The sequence below is a fragment of the Halichoerus grypus genome, chromosome 9, assembly GCF_964656455.1.
Source record: "Halichoerus grypus chromosome 9, mHalGry1.hap1.1, whole genome shotgun sequence".
NCBI classification, from domain to species: Eukaryota; Metazoa; Chordata; class Mammalia; order Carnivora; family Phocidae; genus Halichoerus; species Halichoerus grypus.
In genome coordinates, this window is record NC_135720.1 from 22,153,679 (window position 1) to 22,180,793 (window position 27,115).

The 27,115-nt window shown below is 39.9% G+C and overlaps 1 protein-coding gene across 9 annotated transcripts in view; it reads right to left on the reverse strand.

Annotated features, from left to right (window-relative positions):
* Window positions 1-27,115, reverse strand: part of AIG1 (androgen induced 1) — a 241,706-nt gene that overhangs the window by 23,592 nt on the left and 190,999 nt on the right. The window contains exon 5 of one of the 9 annotated variants that reach the window (XM_036106694.2): window positions 23,208-26,718. The exons of the other annotated variants lie outside the window; for them this stretch is intronic. Coding sequence (XP_035962587.1) covers window position 26,718 — 1 coding nt within the window. The 3' untranslated portion in view covers window positions 23,208-26,717. Of the gene's footprint in view, window positions 1-23,207; window positions 26,719-27,115 lie in introns of those variants that run through there. 9 annotated transcript variants of the gene reach the window in all.

Sequence of the window (27,115 nt, forward strand, 5' to 3'; positions counted from 1 at the left end):
GTACTGTTGGATCCTATTAGCTAGTATCTTGGTGAGATTTTTGCTTCCAGGTTTATCAGGGATATTGGTCCTTAATTCTCCTTTTTAGTGGGGTCTTTGTCTGGTTTTGGGATCAAAATCCAAATGTTTTTGCTGGCCTCATAGAATGAGTTTGGAAGTTTTCCTTCCATTTCCATTTTTTTGGAACAGTTTCAGAAGAATAGGTATTAATTCTTCTTTAAATGTTTGGTAGAATTCCCCTGGGAAGACACGTGGCCTTGGATTATTCTTTGTTGGAAGATTTTTGATTACTGATTCAATTTCTTTGCTGGTTATGGGTCTGTTCAGGTTTTCTATTTCTTCCTGTTTCAGTTTTTGTAGTTTTTATGTTTCTAGGAATTTATCCACTTCTTCACATTGCCTAATTTGTTGCATATAATCACCCATAATATTCTCTTATAATTGTTTGTATTTCTGTGGTGTTGGTTGTGATCTCTCCTCTTTCATTCATGATTTTATTTATTTGGGTCCTCTCTCTTTTCTTTTTGATAAGTCTGACTAGGGGTTTATCAATTTTGTTAATTCTTTCAAAAAACCAGCTCCTAGTGATCTCTTCTACTGTTTTTTTTTTTTTTTTAAATTTCTATATAATTGATTTCTGCTCTAATCTTTATTATTTCCCTTCTCCTGCTGGGTTTAGGCTTTGTTTGCTCTTATTTTCCAGCTCTTTTAGATGTAAGGTAACATTGCATATTTGAGACTTTTCTTGCTTCTTGAGGAAGGCCTGTATTGCTTTATACTTCCCTCTTAGGACTGCCTTTGCTGCATCCCAAAGGTTTTGAACTGTTGTGTTTTCATTTTCATTTGCTTCCATGTATTTTTTAATTCTTCTTTAATTTCCTGATTGACCCATTCATTCTTTAGTAGGATGTTCTTTAACCTCCATGTATTTGTGGTCCCTCTAAATTTTTCCTTATGGTTGACTTCAAGTTTCATAGCATTGTGGTCTGAAAATATGCATGGTATGATCTCAATCTTTTTGTACCAGTTGAGGCCTGATTTGTGACCCAGTATGTGATCTACTCTGGAGAATGTTCTATATGTACTCTAAAAGAATGTGTATTCTGTTACTTTAGGATGAAATGTTCTGAATATATCTGTTAAGTCCATCTGGTCCAGTGTATCATTCAAAGCCCTTGTTTCCTTGATCTTCTGCTTAGATGGTCTGTCCATTGCTGTGAGTGGGGTGTTAAATTTCCCTACTATTACTGTATTATTATCAATGAGTTTCTTTAATTTTATTATTAATTGATTTTTATATTTAGCTGCTCCCAAATTATGGGCATAAATATTTACAATTGTTAGATCTTCTTGTTGAATAATACCTCTTCATTATGATATAGTGTCCTTCTTCATCTCTTATTATAGTCTTTCATTTAAAATCTACTTTGTCTGTTATAATGCTGGCTACTCCAGCTTTCTTTTATGTCCATTAGCATGATAAATTGTTCTCCAGCCCCTCACTTTCAATCTAGGGGTGTCTTTGGGTCTAAAATGAGTCTCTTGTAAGCAGCATATTGATGGGTCTTCTTTTTTTTAATCCATTCTGATATCCTATATCTTTTGATTGGAGCATTTAGTCCATTTACATTCAGAGTAATTATTGAAAGATATGAATTTAATGCTATTATATTACTTGTAAAGTCGCTGTTCTTGTAGATATTGTCTGTTCTTTGTTACTTTTGGTCTCTCTCTCTCTGCTCAAATGTTCCCTTTAATATTTCTTGCAGAGCTGGTTTAGTGTTCATGAATTCGTTTAGTTTTTGTTTGTCTTGGAAACTCTTTATCTCTCCTCCTATTCTGAATGACAGCCTTGCTGGATAAGGTTTTCTTGGCTGCATACTTTTTTCCATTTAGCATGTTGACTATATCATGCCAGTCCTTTTTGGCCTGCAGGTTTCTGTGGACAGGTCTGCTGCCAGCCTTATGTATCTACCCTTGTAGGTGAAGGACCTCTTGTCTCAAGCTGCTTTCAGAATTTTCTCTTTATCTTTGTAATTGGCAAGTTTCACTATAATATGTTAGGTGTTGATCTATTTTTGTTGATTTTGAGGAGAGTTCTCTGTGCCTCTTGGACTTGAAGACCTGTTTCCTTCCCCAGATTAGGTAAGTTCTTAGTTATAATTTGTTCAAATAACCTTCTGCCCCCTTTTCCCACTCTTTTTCTGGGACTCCTATAATAGGGATTTTTTTTTTGCCTTATGGAATTACTGAGTTCCCTAAATCTACCTTCGTGATCTAATAGTTTTCTTTCCTTCTTCTTTTCAGCTTCATTATTTTCCATAATTTTATCTTCTATATCACTTATTCACTCTTCTGTTTTGTTCATCCTTGTTTTTATGGCTTCCACTTGGGACTGCATCTCGGTTTTAGCATTTTAAATTTCAGCCTGACTAGATTTTAGTTCTTTTATCTCCATAATAAGGGATTCTCTAGTGTCTTCTATACTTTTTTCAAGCCCAGCTAGTATCTTTATAATCATTGTTTTAAATTCTAGTTCAGACACCTGACTTATATCCATATTGATTAAATCCCTGGTTGTGAGTGCTACCTCCTGTTCTTTCTTTTGGGGTGAATTTTTCCATCTCGTCATTTTGTCCAGAAAAGAAAGGAAGAAAGAAAAAGAAAACAACAACAACAACAACAACAACAAAACTTCAGGAAGTGTTTCTGGTGTGTGCTGTATACACTCTGCTATTGCGTTTTGGCTGCTTTTCCCCACTGTTCCATCCTTTACAGAGTTCCTCCTCGCTTGCAGGGGGGAGTGTCTGGACTTTTAATTAGGTGTGCTTTGACTTGTTTGTTAAGATAAACCTGGAAAAGAAAAGAAAACAAAACAACAACAAAAAAAACCTGATCCAAGACAAAAGGAAAAGGAACAAAATTGCAAACAGACAAACAAAAAACCATAAGACTGACTCCAAAGAATAAGACAGAAAGAAGGAAAAAAGAGTAAGGAAAGAAGAGAAAAAGAAATAAGAAGCCTGATCTGAAAAACAAGAAAAGGAAACCAACCAACCAACCAACAAATGAACAAAAAATTATAAGCCTGATACAAAAAAAAAAAAAAAAGATAAAGAGAAAGAGAAAAGAAAAAATATAAAATAAAAGATAAAAAAATAGGGGCGCCTGGGTGGCTCAGTTGTTAAGCGTCTGCCTTCGGCTCAGGTCATGATCTCAAGGTCCTGGGATCAAGCCCTGCATCAGGCTCCCTGCTCAGCAGGGAGCCTGCTTCTTCCTCTCCCTCTGCCCCTGCTTGTGTTCCTCTTTTGCTGTGTCTTTCTCTGTCAAATAAAGTCTTTTAAAAAAAAGATAACAAAGAAGAAATAGAAAAATAAAACATTTAAAATGTTAAGAAGAAAAAAAAAGGAAAAAAGTAAGCCTGGTCCTACTTCCACAGAAACTGACATTTTAGAGCAATCTTTAAGCAGTAGACTTGGTACATGTGGGGGGCCTGTGTTGGTCTTCTGAAGGAGAGGCCTGCTGGGCTGGCTCACAAGCTGACTTGTCCCTGTATAGATGTCCTTTCCAGGTGCAGGGGGGCATGAGGTTTAGTGTAGGGGACTCTGGCCTCCACTGTGTCTCTCTCTGAAGTCTGACTGTGCTGGTGGGTGTTGGAGGGTGTGAGGATGGAGGAGAAAGATGGCATTACCTGCTCTCTCATCCCTGGGGCGGGGAATTCCTGGCCACCACTGTTTGGAGGCCCTCACAGAAAAGGGAACTGAGTCCCAGGATTTTGTTAGTTCCCTGCCCTTAACCTGCCTGTGCCCAGGCCATCCACATGCTCAGCACCACAGATCTCCTGTATTTTATCTCCTCTCAGAGGAGAGACTTGTGGTGCACCCAGCACCATCCTGTCCCAGAAAAGCAGTTGCACAGTGTGCACACAGAGGCTAAAGTTTATTGTGATGCACAGCAAAAAGCTGCAACCAGGTTATCTGCCATCTGCATGAGACTTAGTCCCCTACTCCATTCTGTCCCAGAAAAGCAGTCACACAAAGGGGCTTGAATGTATTGTGGCAGACAGCGAAAAGCAGTAGCCAGGTTCTCTGCAATTTGCACCTGTCTCTGCTCTCTCCCCAGACCTGTCCCAGAAAAACAGCCATTCGGCAAGCACATGGTGGTTTAGGTCTAATGTGACTCACAGTGAAAAGCTGCTACAAGGTTATCTGCCCTCTGCACACACCTCTGTCCCTGATGTTAAGCAACCTAACCACTGTGCTCTCTCCTGCTCTTTCCTGCTCCATGACTTTGTTCCACAAAAAGGGTTCCCTCCCTTTCGTGGCCCGACAGCTTTCCTCTCCCACAATTCACAGCTCCAAACCTTGCATCTGCCACGTTCTTTCCCTCCAACTGTGCAGATTGTTTTCTTAATCCTCAGCTCCTATTCCTAGTTGTTCAAAATAGTTCAATGTTGATCCAGCTGTGTTCAAGGGAGAGCCAAGCTCAGGGTCTTAGTACTATTCTGCCATCTTAACTCCTCCCCATTTTGCTAATATTTTTGAGGATTTTTGCAACTATGTTCATGAGAGATATATGTATGTAGGTTTCCTTTCTTGTAATGTCTTTCTCTAGTTTTGATATTATGGTAATGTTGGCTTCATAGAATCAGTTAGGAGATGTTCCCTCTGCTACTATATTCTGAAAAAGATTGTGGAGACTTGGTATCATTTCTTCCTTAAATGTTTGGTAGAATTCACCAGTGAAACCATATGGGCCTGGTGCTTTCTGTTTTGGAAGGTTACTTATAATCGATTCAATTTCTCTAGTAGATATAGGCCTACTCATATGATCTATTTCTCCTCGAGTGAGTTTTGGTCCATTTCATCTAGATTATCCATTAGTACATTGGTCCATTTCATCTAGATTATCAAATTTGTGGGCATGGAGTTGTTCACAATTTTCCTTAATTATTCTTTTAATGTCTATGGGAATAGCAGTGAGAGTCCCCTTCAATTTCTATTAGTAATTTATGTCTTCTCTGTTCTTTTCTTGGTTAGCCTGGCTAGAGCTTAATCAATTTTACTAATCTTTTCAAAGAATTAACTTTTGGTTTTATTTCCTGTGTTCAATTTCATTGCTCTCCGCTCTAATTTTTATTATTTCCTTTCTTCTGATTGCTTTTAATTAAATTGCTCTTTTTTCTCTAGCCTCCTAAAGTGGAAACTTAGATGACTGGTTTTAGATCTATTTCTTTTCTAATATATGCATCTAATGTTCTAAATTAACTTCTAAGCACTGCTTTCTCTGAATCCTACAAATTTTGATAACTTAAATTTTCATTTTTTTTTTCAGTTCACAATATTTTAAATTTATTTTAACACTTGTTCTTTGGCAATGTGTTATTTATTAGTGTGTTACTTAATCTCCATATATTTTGAGATTTTCTAGCTATCTGTTACTGATTTGTAGTTTATTTTATCTATTTATTATTTATTTTTATTTTTTTTAAGAGAGAGAGAGAGAGTCTTAAGCAGGCAGAGTGCAGAGCCTGACCTGGGGCTTGATCTCACCACCCTGAGATCATGACCTGAGCTGAAATCAAGATTCAGCTGCTTAACCAACTGAATCACGCAGGTGCCCCTTGATTTGTAGCTTAATTCCATTGTGGACTGTGAATATACTTTGTATGATTTCTATTCTTTTTTTCTTTTTAAAGATTTTATTTATTTATTCATGAGAGACAGAGAGAGAGAGAGAGGCAGAGAGAGAGAGAGAGGCAGAGGGAGAAGCAGGATCCCAAGGAGCAGGGAGCCCAATGCAGGACTCGATCCCAGGACCCTGGGATCATGACCTGAGCTGAAGGCAGACGCTTAAACATCTGAGCCACCCAGGCGCCCTGATTTCTATTCTTTTTTAAATTTGTTAAGGTGTGTTTTATGGTCCAGAATATGATTTGTCTTGGTAAATGTTCCACGTGAGCTTGATTAGAATGTGTACTCTGCTCTTGTTGAATGCAGTATCCTATACATGTCAATTAGATCAAGCTGATAGATGGTACTGTTCAGGTCAACTATATCCTTGCAATTTTTTTTGCCTGCTTGATCTATCAAATACTAAAAGAGTTGTTGAAGTCTCCAACTATAATAGAGGATTTGTATGTTTCCTTGCAGTTCTATCAGTTTTTGCCCCCATATTTTAATATTCAGTTGTTAGATGTATACACATTAAAGATTATTATGTCTTCTTGGAGAATTAATCCCTATATCATGTAACGCTTCTCTTTATCCATGATAATTTTGTTTGTTCTGAAGAGTGTTTTGTTTGACATAAATATAGCTGCACCATCTTTATTTTGATTAGCATTAGCATGTTATATATTTCTCTATCCCTTTAAGCTTAGCCTATCTATGCCTTTACATTTAAAGTAGGTTTCTAGTAGGTAACACATATTTGGTATTGTTATTTTATCTACTGTGACACTCTTTGTCTTTTGATTGCTATATTTAGATCATTCACATTTAAAATAACTTTTGAGGGGCACTTGGGTGGCTCATTCAGTTAAGCCTCTGCCTTCAGCTCAGGTCATGATCCTGGGAGTCCTGGGATCAAGCCCCACACTGGGCTCCCTGCTCAGCAGGGAGTCTGTTTCTCCCTCTGCTCCTCACCCCCCTTGTGTTCTTTCTCTCTCACTCTCTTGGTCTCTCTCTCAAATAAATAAATAAAATCTTAAAAAAATAAAAAAAAGATTGATATAGTTGGATTAATAACTACTCTGTTTGTGCTTTCTATTCATTGTACTTGTTTCTTCTTTTCTTCCCCCTCTTTTCTGTTTTCTCTGCTTTAATTAATTTTATATGCTTCCATTTTCTCTTTCTTCTCTCTTAGAATGTGAATTATGCCTGTTTTCTTGCAATTTTTTCTTTCTAGTGTTTCCCTGGGGTTGCAATACAAATTTACAATTAATCTAAATCAGCTTTCAAATATTGATTCATAGGTAGTGCAGATACCTAGCAATAAGGTATTATCAATTTCTCCCTTCCATACCTTATGACTTTATTGTTACTCAGTTCACTTATCCACAAACAATAATCACCCAATACATTATTACTATTGTAACTGTGAACAGCACTTCTCTAATGGATCAATTAATAATAAGAAATAAAATAATTTATTTTGCTTTTACTTGTTCCTTTTTCTATGTTTTCCCTTTCTTTATGTAGATCTAAGTTTCTGACCTATGTGATTTTCTTTCTCTCTTAAGAACATGTTTTAACATTTCTTCTAGGGCACTTCTGTGGGCAATGAATTCTCAGTTTTTGCTTGCCTCAGAAAAATCTTTATTTCTCCTTCACTTTATTATTATTAATTATTATTATTATTATTATTTTTTAAGTAAACTCTATGCCCAACATGGGGCTTGAACCTAACCCTGAGATCAAAAGTCACACGCTCCACTGATTGAGCCAGCCAGGCACCCCTCCTTCACTTTATAAAATAATTTTGCTGGATGTAGAATTCTAGGTTTTTTTCTTTCAACACTTGAAATATTTCACCCCACTCTCTTCTTGAATGCAGTGATTTCTGATGATAAGTATGCCATAAATCCTATCCTCATTGTTTTATAAGTAAAAGGTATCCTCCTCCACTCCTGCAACCTTATTCCAGCTTCTTTCAAGTTTCTGCAGCTTGCATTGGATATTTGTAGATTTTTTGTTACTTAACCTGCTTGATATTCTCTAAACTTCCTGGATCTAGATCTGTGGTTTGGTGTCTGTCATTAATTTTGGGAAATTCTTGGCTATTATTACTTAAAATATTTCCTCTGCTCTGTTCTCTCTTCTTCTGGTATTCCAATTTTGTGTATGTTAGACCTTTTGAAATTGCTCCAGGGTTCTTGGGTATTCTGTCTCATCTTTTTTATTCTTTTTCCTCCTGCACTTTAATTTGAGAAGTTTCTATGGACATATTGTCAAGCTCACTGATTCTGTCCTTGGCTGTGTCCAGTCTACTTATGAATCCATCAAAGATGTTCTTCATTTCTGTTACAGTGTCTTTGTAACAGTTCCTTTTGATTCTTTCTTAGAGTTTTCAGCTCTGCTTCCAATGTTTTATTGTTTTTATATGTTGTCTACTTTTATCACGAGCTCCCTTAACCTATTCATCATAGTATTTTAAACTCATTATAATTAAATCTGTGCCACAGCTGATTTTGATGCTCACTTTGTCTTTTCAGAATCTATTTTTTCTTTACTATTATCATGCTTTGTAATTTTTTGTTGTTGTTGAAAGTCAGACATGATGTTTCTGGTAGTAGACACAGAAGTAAATAGAACTTTAGTGTGTTAGTCTAAGACTTGGGCTGTGTTTAATGTTTGCTATAGCCATAAGTGCCAGAGGTTTTGATTTCCTTTAGTGTCTTTGTTTTTCTTTCCCTTTTATCATTGAGTTTCCCTAAGAACTCCTTAAATAACATCCATGTCTTGTAACTCTCTCAGTTAATCTAGTATTATACTGGAACCCTGTTGATGTGGTGGGAGGTGTGGAGACGGGGATGAGTTCTATAATCATATGGTTAAATCTCCTCTGTCTCTAGTCTGTGAGACAGGAAACGTAGCAAGAGGGCTACAGTTGAGTAACTTCCTTTCCCCCACATCTGTAAAGCTCTGGTAAAGTCTTTTCCCTTTCCAAGAAGGTCTGTGTTGTTGAGAATGCTCCGGGTGTATATAACAATTATTATTTTGTCACTCTTTTTTCCAAAAACACAAGGGTTTTTCTTGGCTTTTCACTATTGATCTCATTCATCTTTGAGTCTCTATCAGCTAACACAGCCAACACTGAGTGAATAATGTATACATCTGTAGTACAAATAAATCAGTGAATAAAGGTTACATCCATAAAGATAGTTTAGAATAAAAAGTAGAAAGTATTTGCATCTCAACACTGGTGAGTGCACTCAAAATGCAGGGCAATTTAAAATTTATATTCATTAAACAGAGGCAAAAATGTTAATTTTTGCTAATTTATAAAATGGGAAAATAGTGGTGCTTTGCACAGTTCTTTCAGGCTGGCCCTCCCTCTGGTCTGGCTCCAGAGGCTCTGCTTCCACTCCTTCCTGCTCACAACATTCTACTGTATTCCCTCTTCTTGGTCAGTAGTTTCTAGTCCTGGTGACCTTGAACCTCTCCCTTTCCATCTTAATCCTGGGTCCTTTCCATTTCTGCATCACTGGCCAAATTCATATCTAATTCCTTATTAATTCCTGTTCTCCATCTCATTGAGGCTTTCTTTTTAAAGTATTTTAAAATGTATTTAATATATGGTAGAGATTTTACATACCTCCATGCATGTTAAACCTACTTAGGTCATTTATAATGAAGGCTAAAACAACTAGGGATACAATGCCCTGTGGAAATCTCATAAATTAAAGTAGCTAAAACTGAAGTATTAAAATCCTACCAGTTCATGAATGTTTTCAGATCTCCTAGCCTGGGGGAAGGAGAAAATTGAATTGAATTAAATTAAATTAGAGTTACACTTTTTACTCTCTCCTGAGTAAGTGGCAGAAATGATGTTTTTGCAGAGATGAATAGAAGAACAACACGAAGCCTTAGTAAATTCTTCTCTTTATTTGAACGACTGCATACCAGGTGACTTCTCTGGTGATCTCTGTTAGAACAAGACAGGGCTGCGTAATAAAGCTCCCACGTGCTGTTATGGACTCAAATAATTGAGTCACAACCAAAGGAAAGTGACACTTGCCAAAATGCATTTGTTTTAGACAACAAAGACAATGAGAAATCCAGGTGTTGAGTCACTAAGAAAAATGCACACATACACAAACACAACAAAATCCAAAACTATTTTCATTTTTTAATGTTATCCTTTATATTTTAAGAAGTTGATGTTTTTCTTCTATAGTTTTACATTGCACTCTTATTAGTGTACAATTGCAAACTTGTATTTTGTTGGGTTCAGCACTGATGAAATGATTCTATCATTTAATTCTATTTGTCCCTAGGATATAATATGAGACCACTGAAGGTCATTAATAGGACATAATGTAATGAGATCAAAGGGACACCAATCTCACTTGGTGGACGGCTCCTTAAAAGAAAACCTGAGGAGACAGCATGCCCTCACTCATTGTCGCACCCAAAGACCAGTTTCCTGACTATACTGGCATTATTAATATTCTATTTCTTTTCATTAAGCAGTGACACAGTGAGTATTTGGATACTGTCTATGTTACAACGAGAATAACAAAAGAAGGACTGCTACCATGGAAACCTACCTGATGGCCTTTGTGGTGAGCTTCTTGCTACTTGAATGCAAGCAAACTCCATACAACAAAGAGCCGATCAATGTTAGGCATAAAGCTTCTATGCAAGAGCACTGATTATTAACTTTAATGAATGCCTTCAACATTGCAATCCAAGGCAGCATTATTCTTGTCCAACCTCATTATTAGATAAGCACAGGGGAACTTGCATTAAGATATACTTTGGATTGCAAAGCAAGAACCAATTTAGGGCCATCTCCCACTATTTGTCTCTTGTAAAAACAAGCTATATAGCTAGTTTAAAGATGGATGCACTTAGAAATAAACTATTAAAAGCAAACTAAAAAGCTGGACTGTTGCCAGCTACATTTCAATAGATCAACCTCACTTAATTTGTATGTGTCAGATATTTCTTCCTCTACACAGTGCTTTCCTCAGAGGAAAATTCATTCAGAGGCTTGGAGCATACAATGTTTTAAATATAGCTGTATTTTCCGTGTGGTTATTTTACAGAAGGATTTATTTGGTCACGTTCAGGCAATATCCCTATTAACCCAATATGCTATTAAAATCCAGATTTTTCATAATTTAATAATTTGGGGGAGTATACACAGCCAAAATTTTAATTGAGTTAACAAAATGGAATAAAAAATTAATTTAACAAAATTGATGGTAATGGGGCAGGCATATTACTAATAGTTTTCTTTCTTTTGGAAAACCACTTTAATCCTCTTCAATGTCAATTAAGAGGTTATCTCTAATGCTAGACTGTATTTGAGATCCTGGTTAGTACTCTATTCTTTTCTATCTGTGTTCACCTGAGCGCCACTTTCCAATTTTGCTCTAGAAATCTTCATTCAAGAATGGAACAGCAAATGTGGACAAAGAAAGAAAGTGGGAGAATTGATAAGCTAATATTTCTGAAAAATTTATTTTTAACTTTGACGGGAAACTTGTTCAGAACTACAAATATATATGTTTTGACAAATACTCCAATTCTCCTTTATTTTTAAAGGTGTGAAATTCATCTGGGAAGAGTTGCAATGGCCATTGTGTTGGAAAGACATCCACATTACTGTCCTGCCCTAGTTCTTACCATCTTTGACCCTCATGGATTCCTGGTTTTGAAAGTATTCATCATTCATTCATTTATTCCTTCAAAATTTACTGGGCCCCAGTTATGCACCAGGCACTGTCTCAGGTGTTGGGGATAATTTGGAGAATGTCTTAGTAGTTCCTGCCCACAAGCTTATAGTCCAGTGGTGGTGCAGGGGTGAGGTTTAAAAATAATGCTGTAAGTGCTATGATGGGGTGATTAGGGATGCCATGGGAATACTTGAAAGGGGCACCTAACACCAACCAGAGTGTCAGGGATGGTTTCCTGGGTGAAGTGACATCTGATCTGAGACTCAAAGATAGATGGTAAGTGGAGGTAAGTCCTGGAAGCAAATGGTCCCCACAGAGAGAAGGAGTGAGTGAGACCAAGTTCAAGGAAATACAAGAAGTTTAGTAGAACTGGTATATGGAGTTCTGGGGAGGAGGCAGAGCTCACTTCAAAGGGATTTGTGTGCCATGAAATTTTATGATAGTGCAGCATTATTTTGTGGTATCAAATCTAACCAGGCTTCCCTGTGCCCCGAAATCTTTACACTTCCCTCTAAGCTCTTTCTCCCTTTAACTATACATCCACACTTCCATCTTTAGCCAAAAAGCTGGAAACAACCCCAAAATGTCCATCAATTGATGAATGGATAAACCAATTGTACTTTATCTATACAATGGAATGTTATTTGGCTATAAAAAGGAATGTAGTGCTAATACATGCTACAACATGGATGAATCTTAAAAACATCATGCTGAGCAAAAACAGCCAGACACAAAAGGCCACATATTGTATGGTTCCATTTATATGAAATATCCAGAACAGGCAAATCCATATAGACAGAAAGTAGAGTAGTCATTTCTAGAGGCTGGAGGGAGGGGAGAGTAGGGAGTGACTGCTTAAAAGGTACAGGGATTCTTTTGGGGTTGATAAAAATGTTCTGGAATTAATAATAGTGATGGTTGTACAACCTCATGAATATTCTTAAAACCACTGGATTGTATGTAAATTATATGTCTATAAAAATCCATCAAGTTACAGGTGCAGATGAAACAAGTTTGGCAATATATCGATAATTACTGAAGTTAGGTGATGGGTAGTAGGGGTTTATTGTATCAGTCCATCTTAAAAAAAGCAAAACAAGCCAACCAAAAAACGCTTTCATGTGACAAAGACAATAGAAGCCAAGAGATAACAACTCACCCAGCTTGTTGTCACCAAACATTAATGTTTGCTTACAGTCTCTTCTTATTCATTCATTTTTGTGTTTAACACATGCTTTGAGCCAAACATTTTGCTAGGAGATGGGGATATTGCAATGAACACAAGAGGCATAACTCCTACCCTCAGAACTTTGCCATTGGAAGGAAAGCCAGACAATAGAGTGACAGGTGGGGGAAGGACATTGTGTGAATGTCTTGAGGCATGAGAGAACACGGTGTGTCTGAAGGATGGAAAGAAGTCAAGTACGACTGAAGGGTAGAGGGCGAGCAAGCAAGGGCAGGAGATGAGGTGGCATAGTTAGGCAGCGGTGAAGTTATACAGGGCCTCTGAGGCCGCTAAGGGTTTCAGCACTGAAAAGCTCTCCAGATGCTGTCTCTTCTTCAAGGCCAGTTCTTTTTCATCTGTGTAGGCAGGAAATCAAAGTATCAAGAAGAATTGAGAAGTCACTGTTCTTTCCCTCAACAGTGGCTCAGGCATGAGCAAAGATGTCTTCTCTGCTAAGGATGATAATCAGTGTGCCTGGTTGCTTTCTGTTATTTATTGCTCAAAACAACAGGATGTCATGGTAGGTATGGGAGAGAGGGAGAATCATATGGATGGTGAACCCAGACAAGAGAGGTATCTGCCATCAAAGAATGCTATTGAATGTGGCTCTCTTCCTACTGGGTGGGATGGGGAATGTGACACTGCACCTTTGGCAGTGATTCCTGTAGCCCCTGAGAAACACCATGTTCTTCTTCAGTGAAGCTCCCTCGAGCTTCAAGGCCATCTGTCACAGGTCCTATTTGACATCTCCCGCAGCCCAGCTGTGCATGTTGCTATTCTGACTGAGCCGTCCCTGTAGAGCCCCTGGTCATACACAGGCGGGTGTACAGACTTGGGTAATGGTGTCCCCTGTCACCCACACAATGCCCACTTATGAGGGTTACACCTGGTCCCTGTTAGCTTATTTCTGAACCCAGCTAGCTGAGACTTGGACGAATATTTCTAACGGTTGTGAGAAAAAGATGTTATAACGGCACTATCACAGAAGAGAAGGAAGTTGTACATGACATCAGGAGAAGTAGTACCACTTTATCCTGGATGTCCAACACGAGGTACCGCTGCTCATCGCCCTCTCTGGAGAACAGAACTAAGCTCCCTGAGGCCAGCTCATTTCCCTCTGGAGGGAGAGGGTCTTAGACCCAGAAGCTCTTGCTAGCCACCCTTCCTAGGCATGGAGTCATGGCATTCACAAGAATACCTCTAATGTAACCATAAGATGTGATGCTTATATTGGGAAGGGCCTAGATGCCAATACGATGTGTAGCACGTGGCTGGTGGTCTTACCAAGGAGGCCAGTGTGACTGACTTTAGAATGTAGATGTCACAGCCCCGGAGCCAACTACAGTAAAATTAAGATTACCAGTCCTCTGATTGCAATTATAGCATCTGGCTACCCCTATGACCTTCCAGCAGATGTGGATTAGCAGGTAGAATTCCAGTGAGTTTGGCCTGCTGGCCATCGCAAATGCCTTTAAATGGGCTGCTGGCAGATACACAGCACTTTTCTGTACGAGTTAGTTCACCTGTACAGGTTGGCCCTGGCAGAGGACACATCTTGTTAGTCTTATCTCCCTGGAACATGCCGTCTTAAAAAGACACCTGTCCTCGTCTGACAGGAAGGCAAATAGCACTATTTAGCATCGTACTCAAGTTAGTTATTTTTTGATAATACGTTTTCTGAAATTCTCTGCATATGTTTGGTTTAAAGTTTATACATTCGGTTGGGCATTCTGTGTGACAAAGGGAGGCTAAGGGTGATATGTTTATGGAAGGGACTTGGCCTGATGTGATGGTGTTTGGCTGACTGACAATTTCATGTGAGCTGTTAGCTCCTCTGGGGCCTGATTGGAGCTGCACATAGTACTAATGGCAATTCCTGGATTTCTCAAGAGGCTGGCAAGACTTTATGAATGAACTGTCACTTCTTTCTTGCAGTCTTCCAGCAGAGCTAGGAAATACAGCTAATCCAAGCCTTCGAACTCCATTTTCCCTCTCATCCAATGTGTTTTCAGCAGAAGAGCACAGGGCTTAAACAACTCACTATAGTTGCAAAACAATTTGTGTATTTGTACCTGTAAATTTATGCATTGTCTTAATTTATGTAAGATTTTTGTGTGTATTTCTCAGCTTTTAAGGATGACTTACACATCTTTTTTTTCTACTGTTATGTGAGACTATCACAGCCCAAGGATACGTCATGGCATAAGGAAAAATAAAAGTGTTACCCAAAAAGAAAAAAAAGAACCCAAAACAGGAAAAAACAAACTATTGAAGGGTTGTAAGTAGGAAGATGGACATGATCAGATTTGCATTTTAAAACACTGTGCCCATGAGGTGGAGAGGGGACAGGAGACAGTGTGAGAAAGGGAGTGAAGAGGGTTTGAGTGTGGGCAGGGTTAGATCACCAGGGCCTGCCAAGGAGAACATGAGGAGGATACCAGACAGAGCATGGCATCATGGGAAATGGGCAAACCAACCAACCAACCAACCAATCAATCAAAGGAACACACACAAAACAGATTCAGAGAAGGATGTTGTAGAGAGGTAAAATAAAAGTAGTTCTGGTGGGAAGAGGAAAGGTAGAATTGAGCTCATTCTGATTGGAGGAGGGCAAGATGTGGACAGCTCCAAGTGCACTGAACTTCTTTGCCTGTGATTTGCCCTCTTGCTTCCAGGCCATCTCCTTTCTCTGCCTGACACACTTTTACCCTGGCCCTTTGTATGGCTAACACTTACTCACCCTCAAGGGCCAGCTCCCATGTCACTTCTTTTGGAGGCCTTTCTTGACCCTATGAGTCTGGGTTAGGGAAAGTTCCTCCGGAATTTCAGAGCCTTCTGTATTTCTACTATTATAAACAGCCCATATCAACTGTAAGGTAATTACTTTTTTATTTTTTTGTATCCTACAATAGACTGTCAGCTCCTTGAGGGCAGAGCTGAAGCTTAATACATTGTTTACCACCTGTACCTAGCACAATGCCTGACACACGGCAGGGACACAAACACTTGTTTGAGAGAGTTAATGAATCTTGTCCTGAGTCTACATTGACCCAATCTTTCAGATTAAGGGAGAATTAAAATGTTATAATAACAATCAAGCTAGTTCATTGTCTTTGAAAATTACTAGGAAAATGGGTCTACTTAAATGTATAAAGCCAAAGTTTTGCATGGTTATTTTAGACTAATTTTCTTTTGCCATTTCCTTTATATCTCAATCAAAAGGTCATTTTGGCTGCAGATTTCTTTTCGCTCTTATGGCATAAACTCAAATCTGGTACTGGGGCGCCTGGGTGGTGCAGTTGGTTAGGCATCTGACTCTTGGTTTCTGCTCAGGGCATGATCTCAGGGGTTGTGGGATTGAGCCCCATGTCACTTAAGACTCTCTCTCCCTCTCCATTTGCCCTCCCACCCCCTCCCCATGTGCACTCATTCATGCTCTCTCTCTCTAAAAATAAATAAATAAATCTTTAAAAAAAACCCTCAAATCTTGTATAAATATGTCCTCATCTGAATTGTTTATTTTCAATCAATGTTTATTTTGTGCCTCAGGGGAGACCAACAATGCTGGGTGCTGTGGGAGACACAAATGTCTGCAGGCTGTGGAAACCCTCTGCTGAAGGTGAGACTGAGCAGGCTAATGGTCACTGTGAAGATGTTCATATAATCCCCTCCTGCAGCCACCAGAGAACATGTTCTGAACCTTCAAAATGCTTCCATACTCTCAAAGACACAGAGAAGGCTCACTTCAGGGAAATGAAGAGGCTATAATTTGGCTCATAAATGGATCTTTCCTCTACTTGAAATGTTTTTATTTCATGACCTGGATCACCTCCCATACATGGAATGCCACTCTGGCAAGGAGTGCAGTCTGTGTGGGTCTTTCTAGAAGTCTATCAGCTTCAGTTGGCAATTTAAGTGAACCAGGCAGGTGGGAGAAGAGACAAGCTGAAATTCAATATTAGAGGAATGGGTGGTAGGAACATTGTAAACTACTTTATATGGTTACCATTGAGCTAAGTGTAAGGTAGGTGTGTGTGTATGTATATATATAATTTAAATTTTCCGTACTTTATCTGCTTGCTTTTAAAACTCATACACTGTCACAGTTTCTCTTATTAAGCAATCTATCTTAAGAATATTTTCTGACATTTTGATTGATGTGATGTCAAAAGGAAATGTGTTTGTATTAACCCTTAGAAAACTGTAGATAAGAAAGCTCTCTTTATTTTCTTTAAGACCAATTCAACTGCTGACCTTTCTCTTGCTCTAGATAGTGAAGGGAGAGGGTCTGGGGGGCAGGCTTTGAAAAAAAAATCAACCAAATAACCACATAACAACAACTGCTTTGACCTGTACCTCTAAAACAAATAATACATTATATGTTAAAAATAAGAAGATAGTAGGAAGGGAAAAATGAAGAGGGGGAAATCGGAGGGGGAGACGAACCATGAGAGACTATGGACTCTGAGAAACAAACTGAGGGTTTTAGAGGGGAGGGGGGTTGGGGGGATGGGTTAGCCCGGTGATGGGTATTAAAGAGGGCACAAACCGCATGGAGCACTGGGTGTTATACACAAACAATGAATCATGGAACACTACATCAAAAACTAATGATGTAATATATGGTGATTAACATAACATAATAAAATAAAATTTAAAAAACAACAACAACAACTGCTTTTTAACTCCTTAGATGGAAATGAACAGGGCACTACAGTAGTGTATTATAGAGAGCCTGAACCAAGTCTTGGGAGCCAGAGAAGGCCTCCCTGAGAAAGAGATAGTTGAGTTGAGAACTGAAGAATGAATAGAGTTTGGAATTAATAATTGTGGGGGCATGACTGAGGGGAGGTTGGATAGAGGTATGAGGAAGATGAAAGCTTTGAACTTAGAAGAAACAGATTGCTTTTAACCATTAGAGAGAAGGTCAGTGTGGCTGGAGCTAGCAAGCAAAGAGGGCAAAGGAGGACAAGGAGGCTAGAGAGGTCAGTGGGGTCAAATGAGGCAGGTCCTTGAAGCCATGCAAAGAAACTTTGGACTTTATTCCTAGAAGCAATGGGAAGTCATCCATACTTTCTGAGCAAGGGAGTGACATGGTCAGTGTGCTTTTAAAGTATCACCCAAGGATCCGGCAGATAGACAGGGGTGGCTGGGGGGAGAATGCCAGTTCTGTGTGTGGTTCAGGAGAGGGATAACAGAAGCTGGGGCATGGTGTTGGCAGTGGAGAAGGAGCAAAGGGCAAAGATTCTTCAAGTACTTGGAAGTATAGAAGCCAGAAATTGGTGAAAGACTGTCTGTAAAATGCCCCAGAAAGATGGGTTGTGGGTGTCCCATAGATTTCTGGCATGAACACCTGGGTGGATGGCAATGCCCAGGGAATACAGGCTTGGGGTACAGTTGGGAAAGCAGGTACTGCCTGAGCTTGGTGTGCAATTGCAAGCATGAGAAGCTTATGAGTAAGTATCAGCAGAGAGCACTGAGCTGAGGATCTGGGATGGAAGAAATTTCAAACACAGAGCTGTTGGGTTTACTTAGAGATAGTAGGTAGTAAGAGAAGAGGACCTCGGTTAAGAAGGCGGGTCCCAAGTTGAGTATTCTCACCACAATAAAATTTAAAAAGTTAATAAATAAAAAAAAGAAGAAGACCGAGGGCTGGGCTCCAAAGTACTCCAGCATGGGGGTTTGGGTAGAGTGGGAAGAGCCTGCAGATGATGCTATGAGGGATCATTCTGAGAACGGGGAGGGAAATTGGGAGATTGTGACATCATCCAAGTCTGAGAAGACAGTGATTTAGGAAGGGGCTAATTTAGTATCAAAACTGCTGAAATATCAATGGAGGAGAGGTTTACAAAGCATTCAGTGACTTCAGCAAAATAGAAGTCACTGGTAACATCAACGAAGGTTTTGCTAAAGTAATGCAGCTTAACTCCCATTGGAGTGTGTTCATAATGATAACAGTACACACTCCGGGCTCAGGCTTTACATCCACTAAAGATTAATGCTATGTTAATCATCACAACAACCCCATGAGGCAGGTGCTCTTATTACGTCATTCTACAGATGAGGAAGTGAAGGCACAGAGAGGTGGCGCGACTTGCCCAAAGTCATATTGTAGAAGAAGAACCCAAGCTCATTGGCTCGCGAGTCATTTTTTAGTCCTGTCTCTTAAATGTGCAAACAGGACTAGAGGCAAGGTAGACAACCCTGCAGAGAAGCTCGGCTGTGAGTAGGGAGACAGTGCAGTAGCTAGATGTAAAAAGGGGTGGTTCCAGAAGGGTAATTTATGTTTAAGGTGGGATTAAGATGGAGAGTGTTCTAGTATTTATTGGAAGGACCTGTCAGTGGGACTGAAGTTCCAGGAGAATGGAATGATGATGGATGAAGAGCTGGAGCAGGGAGGAGCCAGACTGCAGAGGGATGGACCCCTGTTGGAAGGTGTAGAAATTCCTCCCCTATTGTCATAAGAAGGGAGTGGGTACAGTAAGAATGTGTGCAGGAAGAAATGGAAAGAGTTCCTGTTTAAAGTCTTTTAGAGTCTCCGTGAAATACAAGGTCAGGCCATCTGCTGAGAGAGGACTAGGGAGTGTGAGCTGGAAGTGGAGGCAGGACTGGCAGAGCTGGTAGAGGAAATGCAAAGTAAAATTGCAAAGTAACATCGAGGACACAAGCAGCATCAGACTGGTGATTCCAGAAGACTACAGGGAAAAGAAGTGGTCATGTTGGTATGGATGTTGTGCTGGGAAGTGTGGGGTCACAACCACATAGAAGATGATTTTGGGGCAGGGGGCATGGTTAACAGCATATGGGGAATTCTAGTTCTTTATGTGCTCCCAGCAAGTCTGAGAACCAGCTGTTGGGGGTAGGAGAAGACGAAACTCAGAATAATAAATACTGGGAACTGAGATGGATTATACACACAAGCCTTTTTTGTCCAGATGCAGATCTAAGAAACTGATTTAATCAACACCCAAGTGGGCACTCTGAGGGACTGAGTGCAAGCCATACGCTCAGTTGGCAAGCCCTCCATTGTCCAGAAGATGAGAAAACAACAACTCATCTCAACAACGTGTTTGTAAAAATAAGCAGATCGGAATAATGGGAAAGCAATGACATTCTTGGCTCTCAGGGGAAAAGCAGAGCTTGGGAAATAACTTAATGTTCGAACTGTAAGAAATTTTCAGAAAACTCTTTAGCATTCTTAATAGGTTGTGAGGGGACACAAAGCCCATGAAGCAGGACCAGAATCCATAAGAAGAGCAGAGGATAAAATGAAAATAAGGGTTGTGGGGACAAGGGAGAGAAAGAAATGGGACTTTCCCATATACTCCTCAGACAGTCAGGATTTTTGTGGTGGGAGGAAGGAAAGACACGATCATTTCCCGAGGGCCCCATGTGCTTGTTAGTCCTCACAGCAATTCTGTGGTGCAAGCGTTACTCCTTTTTTATTTATTTTATTTTATTTTTATTATTATGTTATGTTAATCACCATACATTACATCATTAGTTTTTCATGTAGTGTTCCATGATTCATTGTTTGCGTATAACACCCAGTGCCTGGCGATGGGTATTAAAGAGGGCACGTTCTGCATGGAGCACTGGGCGTTACTCCCTTTTTAAAGGTGGTAAAAATTAGGCTCAGAGAGGATAAGTGATCTGCTCAAAGCAAGGGAAGAGGGAACTGAACAAAAGATGGTGTGACTTCAAGGATCTGGACCTCCCAGAACAGGCACAAGAGGTTAATGAGGGAAGAAACATGGAGAAAGGGGCTGGGGTTAAGTTACTTTATGTCTGAGTATTCTTAGCATATAAATAGAACAACAATGGCTACAGGACTACATGCCAATTATGTGGCAGGTGTTTTACACACATTTTTCTTTCTTTCTTCCCCCATTTTTTTTTAAGAGAGAGAGAGCGTGGGGGTGGGGGGAGTGGCAGAGGGAGAGAGAGAATCTTAAGAATCTTAAGCAGGCACCACGTTCAGCGTGGAGCCTGATAACAGGGCTGGATCTCACCACCCTAAGATCGTGACCTGAACAGAAATCAAGAGTCGGACGCTTAACCAACTGAGCCACCCAGAAGCCCCTACACGCATTTTTCTGATTCTCACAGTAATCCTTCCTAAGTATCATGACCCTCTTTTTTTTTCAGATGTGGAAATTGAGGCCAACAGAGACTAAGTGATTTGTCCAAGTGTGTAAGTATTCTACTGCTGCTATAATGCATTGCTACAAACTTTGTGGCTGAAAACAACACACATTTATCTTACAATTCTGTAGGTTAGAAGTCCAACTTAGGGGGCTATAGTCAAGATGTTGGCAGGGCTGTGTTCTTTCTGGATCTGTCTCTTTGACTTCTCTAGCTGCTAGAAGCAGCCCACATTATTTGGCTCATCTTTCCCTTCCACTAACTTTAAAGCTGGCAGCAATGGTTTGGGTCCCTTTCCTATAACATCCAGACGACCCCTTTCTCACAGTCCCGCTCCCCTCTAACCACATTGGGAAAACCAGATGATCAGCTTGGGCCCACTTGGATAATGCAGGCTAACCTCCCCACCCCAAGGTCTTTACTGTAATCACATCTTCAAAGTCCTTTTTGTCATGTGAGGTGACATATTCACAAATCCTGGAGATTAGGATGTGGACATTTCTGGGACCATTATTCTGCCCACCATATCAAATTAAAAAGGTATTGAAGGGCTGAGCCCAGAGTTTAACTTAGATTTGGTCAAAATTAAGTAGGAAATCCTATTGGCTCTATCTTCAAAATATATCCAGAATCCTTCTAGTTCTCACACTGCCATTTCTACCACCTTGGTCGAAGCCATACCACTGCCTACCAGAAGGGATTACTTCTATAGCCATGTAATTATTCTCCTGCTCCATCCTTGCCTCCAGTCCATTCTCAACATAGTAGCCAAAGTGATCCTTTAAAAATGTCTCAGATTATGTCAGTTTTCTGTTCAAAACCTTCCAATAACTCTTGATTTCAGTATGAACTAAGGACACAGTCTTTACATACCCTACGAGGCCTACATAATCCTTCCTCCACTCCAGGGGTCTCCGGTCACTCTCCCCTCGCTCAGCTCCAACACCTGGGCCTTCTGCCTGCATTGAACACACCAGGATTATTGCCGGAGTCTTGAGTGGGAGGGGGCTCTGTATTTTTGTTCTGCTTCCTCCTCCAGTACCTTGAAGTAGAATGGGAGGGCATAGCCTGGTTCTGGGATGTCTCTATCCTGGCCGGGGATCTGGGAGGGGAAATGGGAGGAAGATGAATATCTCCGGACTTCACTGCCCATGGCTGTGCAAGTTGTTTCTCCTTTTCCTCTGCTAATACCTACTCTCCACTGATAAATGCTATGAGGCTGGTGTTTAGATGCCTACTTTTGCATGCGGTGCATATGTGTGAGGTTTGTAGGGATCTCTGAAGGGCTTCTCTACTTCAGAGGTTCCATATGTGGGAGACGGACTGGCTCCTGCTCATGGCAGTATACTACAATCTCTTGCTGTTTGGAAACCCTTGCCCAGGGGCTGGCCTTCTTGGGTGGGCCACCATTAAGACAGCCCCGAGTCCAGTGCTCTCCCTCAATGTCAAACCAGATCCACAAGAAACTCACCCATCTTTGCCACATACAAATGATGTGGTCATAGTCTGCCCTACAGCTGCCCCTCCCTCCACCCTGTCACATCCGTCCAATGCTCTTTTCCTTGCTCAGGCAGGAGGCAAATAAAAGTTAAGTCTCTTCCTAAGTTAGATTCCTGTCTTATACCTGATATTTACCAAGGATTCTCTTGGAGCCTCTTATACTTGGCTTTGGTGAATGTGGGGAGGCACTTCCTTCCCCAGTGGTTCCCCTAGACCCCAATTCAAGACTGCAAAGACCCTCTCCTTCTTCCTAGCCAGGCTGAGGAAAGAAGGTTAGGAAGATGGGCATGGCAAAGTGTGGATGGCTTTGGTCATGTGTAAGGGAACAGAGTGTTTGGGCTGTCTTTTATAAGCCCCCAAAAAGGCACCTCTCTTCAGAATGTGAGGCATATGCCGCATTACTCTTTCAACTTGGTCCCTGTTCTCCACTGCCAGGAAATCAGGAAAACTTTCACGCACTGTTACAGATGTAAAAGTTATCAGCATAGGCAGTTATGATAGAGTGAAAGGTTCAAGTTGAACAGAGGAAAATGTCATCTGCTGGTCAGAGAACAACTACATGTTGGCCAGTTTTGCTTAACTGGTGGAAGAAGCATACAATTAAGTAGGGGGACTTTACATGTGGTCTAAAATTTCCCTTTTTTTAGTGAAGAGGGTGTAAATTTTATGCTAAAAATTTTACTTGTTCATGGCTAAAAATTCTTTCCAAGACTTAAATTTGAGTACAATCTTATTTTTAAGATTTTTTTCTTGTGTTTTAAGAAACAATGTTTGTTTCCAGCACAAACTTGAGGAAATAAAGAAAAGTTTCAATAAGAAAGCAAAAAAATAATCTGCAATTGCATAGCTAATTTATAAAGTTTGGTGGAGATAGAACTCTGATTTAGAGAAGTTTAAGACTATACCATGAAAGAAAGATCACACTTCATCTTCATTTTACTTTGTTTTATTTTCTGTTTTGAGAAGTTGCACAATGGACACATTTGGGGTAAAGAGATTTGGAATACGAAATGTATCAAAAACCATTAGGGCCCAGAGACAGCAGAAATCTCTCTTCTGCTTTAAATAAGCTCACTGTAGTGAAAAGACATGTTTATCCATAAGAAGAAACTCCTATGACTCATTTTCTCCCCTTCCCTAATGCCTCCTTACTCCTGTCTGTGCCTTGTGTTTAGTGTTAGCATGTATTATGCATGGGCTCTGAGATCTCATGTGGGCTCTACTGAATAAGAACCACTGTGGGAGGGGGGAATGGACAGGGGCTGGAAGAAACCTTCTCAGGATAGAGAAGACCCACTGCTGAACCTTTGGGGATATACATTTCCTAGATCTGGGGTGGTTTTCCTCTATCTATGTCCTTCAGATTGAGAAGCAAAGCAGTGAGCAGTACCAGTACTATACAGGGAGACAAAGATGTGAGGTGCCGGGGGGCCACAGCCAAGGAACAGATTGGCTACCAGGAGGAGTCCTGCATAGGTAGAGTAAGGATATCTTCTTTTACAGAATTTGTCAACTAGAGGGTGACAGCAGTCAACATTCCATGTCTTTTTTTTTAATTTAAATTCAATTATCTAACATATAGTACATCATTAGTTTTTGATATAATGTTCAATGATTCATTAGTTGCATATAACATTCCACGATCTTAAAGCTCTGTTTTACTCAGTCCCCCTTCAAGAATTCCTGATGGTACTTTTAAACTTAAAAAGCAAACAAAAGTGATATTTTCATACCCTTTAGGGCTATTTTGGGTTTTTAAAGTGATAAGAGTGTATGAGTGAGTGAGAAAGAGTAAAAGTAAAAGTAAAAGCAAAAGGCTTACAGCATTGTAACTAAAATTCTCAAACCTTTGATAAGAAAAGAGTATGTGCTCTGCTACTATTTGTTGTCCTCAGAACAGTACATATAGAACTACTAATACTAACATTACTACTACTACTACCACCACCAATAAAAGAAAATATAGAAATTTTTTACTGTGTGCCAGGCATTGTTCTATGGGTTCTATATACAGTAACTGCATTCTCACAACTGCCCCGTGAGGTCCTTGTCCCTATTTTATACCCAAGTAAGTCAGAGCTCAGAAAAGTTAAGTGAAGGAGTCAGAATTCTAACCCAGGAAGTGGCCTTAACTGTTAGACATGCTGCTTCTGATGTATTGCTTCAAAACAAAACCAAAACTAAACACACACTTAATCGGTTCACCCACAGAAGTACTCTTCACCAAGAAGAAGGCAGTGGAGAGCATAGTGAATTGTACAGGCTGTGGCCACACCAGATCTGGCAACAACAAGGACACGTGGCTTTTCCTTGGGCAAGTCATATACTCTCTAAGTTTTATTTTCCTTATCTGTAAAATAGGCTAAATAATGCCTATCTCAAAGGGTTATCTGGGGAACTAAATAACATAATATTTGAAAAGCACTTGGCACAGAACTCAAAAGAATGGTATTCATTACAATTCCTGTTAATTACTGTTGCATTAGAAACCAAGAGGACCTCTGTGTTTTATCCTGTGTAAGGTAATACAGGTCATCTCATTTTTTAGGGGAAACCCCACAACTAGGGTGCAGAGAATGTGTGGGGGAATGATGATGGAGGGGAGGTATGCAGAAAAGGTATTAAGAGCCCAGCATAAGTGGACAGGGAGATGTTTGTGTCCCAGACCCTGGATAAGTGGAGAGAAGTATGGTGGGAAGCAGAAGGAGGCAGAAAAGGAGTCTGGGATGACTTCTGATGCTCAGCTTGGGAGGACTGAAGTAGGGGTTGGGAAATGGAGCCGCTCAGGGTGGCATCTCAATGGGCTCCAGTCTATGAGTGAAAGCTCCGTACGCTGTCTCAACTTTGGCTATCAAATCTAGGAAGACAATAAGTTCAGATAAGGAGGGAGCCATGTGGGAATGGACAGTGAGTGGGAATTAGAACAAAACAGAGACTGTCTGGCCAGCAGATGCAGAGGTATGGATTCAGCTCAACCATGCAGGGGATGGCAGGGGAGATCTATTTGTTTTATAATTAGCATATGATAAGGGGAATGCTTTCTTCCATTTTGGTACGAGGTTCTGGAATGTCCAGTTACAATCCTGGTATGCTACCAAAAGATTTCATATCCTGAACTTTTTACTATCATATCACCAGTAAGGCGGCTCTGAGATAGTCTGGTAGGAAGCAAAAGCCAGTACCTTTTTGATGACAATGAAAATCCTTGGATTTATATACTATGACATGATATGAGGGGCATTGTTTAGCTCTTGACACAGCTATGAATACCTAGGGCAGAACACCAAAGGAAAAAGTCTACTTTGAAATCTCTCTCAGAACAAATCTGAGAGAATTTGCTGGTTAATGCAAATACATGTCCAAACAAGTACTGGTTTACTTAGGGAGTATGCAGAGCTGGCAAGCCTCACTTGGCATGAAGAGCATGAGTAATGATTCATTTTAATGAGGGATCTTGGGGGTCTATAATGAAGACTATGTGGTATTTCCCATGTGTCTCTTTGGAATGTGGACTGAGTGTACCCACAGTGGAAGAAAAGCCATTGGAAAATACATAGTTCACAAAACCTCTGGGGCTCTATAAGATTTAGATAATTTAATGGCATAGAAATGAATTCACAGAAATACACCCAGAGATCTCAGAGTAAAAAGCTTCCCTTCCCACAGGTAAGCAAATATGAGCACAAAGTAATGAGACTATATTTTTTGGGGAAAGGGGGATTTAATTTTTAATGATTTTTTATTTTAAGATGAATGCATCCCTGGAATAATTCATAGCCTCCCTACATGACTCTTCTGAAAGATAAGAGTCATTTGAATATCAAGTTCATATATATAAAGTACATATATTCATTTTTGAGACATAATTTCAGTCACACTTCACCTGTGAGCTCTGATCATTTGGAGCTTTTCTATTAGAGAAAATCAATACTTAACATTTTAGGTGGAAACAAAAAAATCTTGAAAGTGACAAGGAAAACCAACATTCCCCAGTCTTTACGATGGTCTTTGACTAGTCGATGAAATGGCAGATAGAATGAGCATTACTGCATGTTTGTTCTGGGGTCTTTCATCTGGGTGTCCCCTTAGATCCAGCTACAGGGTATGACTTCCTAGAAACAAATTTCCTTTCTGGTCAGATCTGGAGCATTATGTGATCATTCATTGCAAAGTATGTGAAGTACTGTACTGACCTTTATCTTGTATTTCTGGGCTGGCTAGAGCAAAACACTCCACAGAGCCTGGGCCTCCCAAAGAGCTCTGGGATTTTGGAGGGATTACGTACAGTTCTGGGGTGTTTGGAAGCATGTGATTCAGTCCTTCAGGCTTAAAGGAGGGGATGGTGACCCAGAACTCAGGACAAGAGAGTCCCAAGAGGCAGAAATGTTGGTGGGAGGAAGCTCTTCTGTGTGTACTGATATATCAAAGAGGACTTGGAATTCTAAAGAGAAGTAAGAAATTCTGTCTTAAAAGAAATAATTTTGAAATATTAAAACATGGTAAGAACTGAAACTAATGTGAAGTAAACTCAACAGGCAACTGTGTTGTTATCAGATAAATGTAGCACCACCCACTTGGGACTTATTCATACCCAACAGACCAAGTGGAGATTTCTTGTAATTTATTTATCCCAATTAAAAAAAAAAAAAAGCAAAACCCTTAAATGCCTGCTATGCATAATCGCTAATTGTAAGACAGGTTCTAAACTGACTCAGGAGAACGTCCATTTTCACTTGTTTCCTATGAAATTTAAGATCACTCCTCTAAAGAGGCCATTTCTTCTGTCCTCATTTGCATTTGCTCACCAACAACAGCAACAACAAAAAAATCCCAAGCAA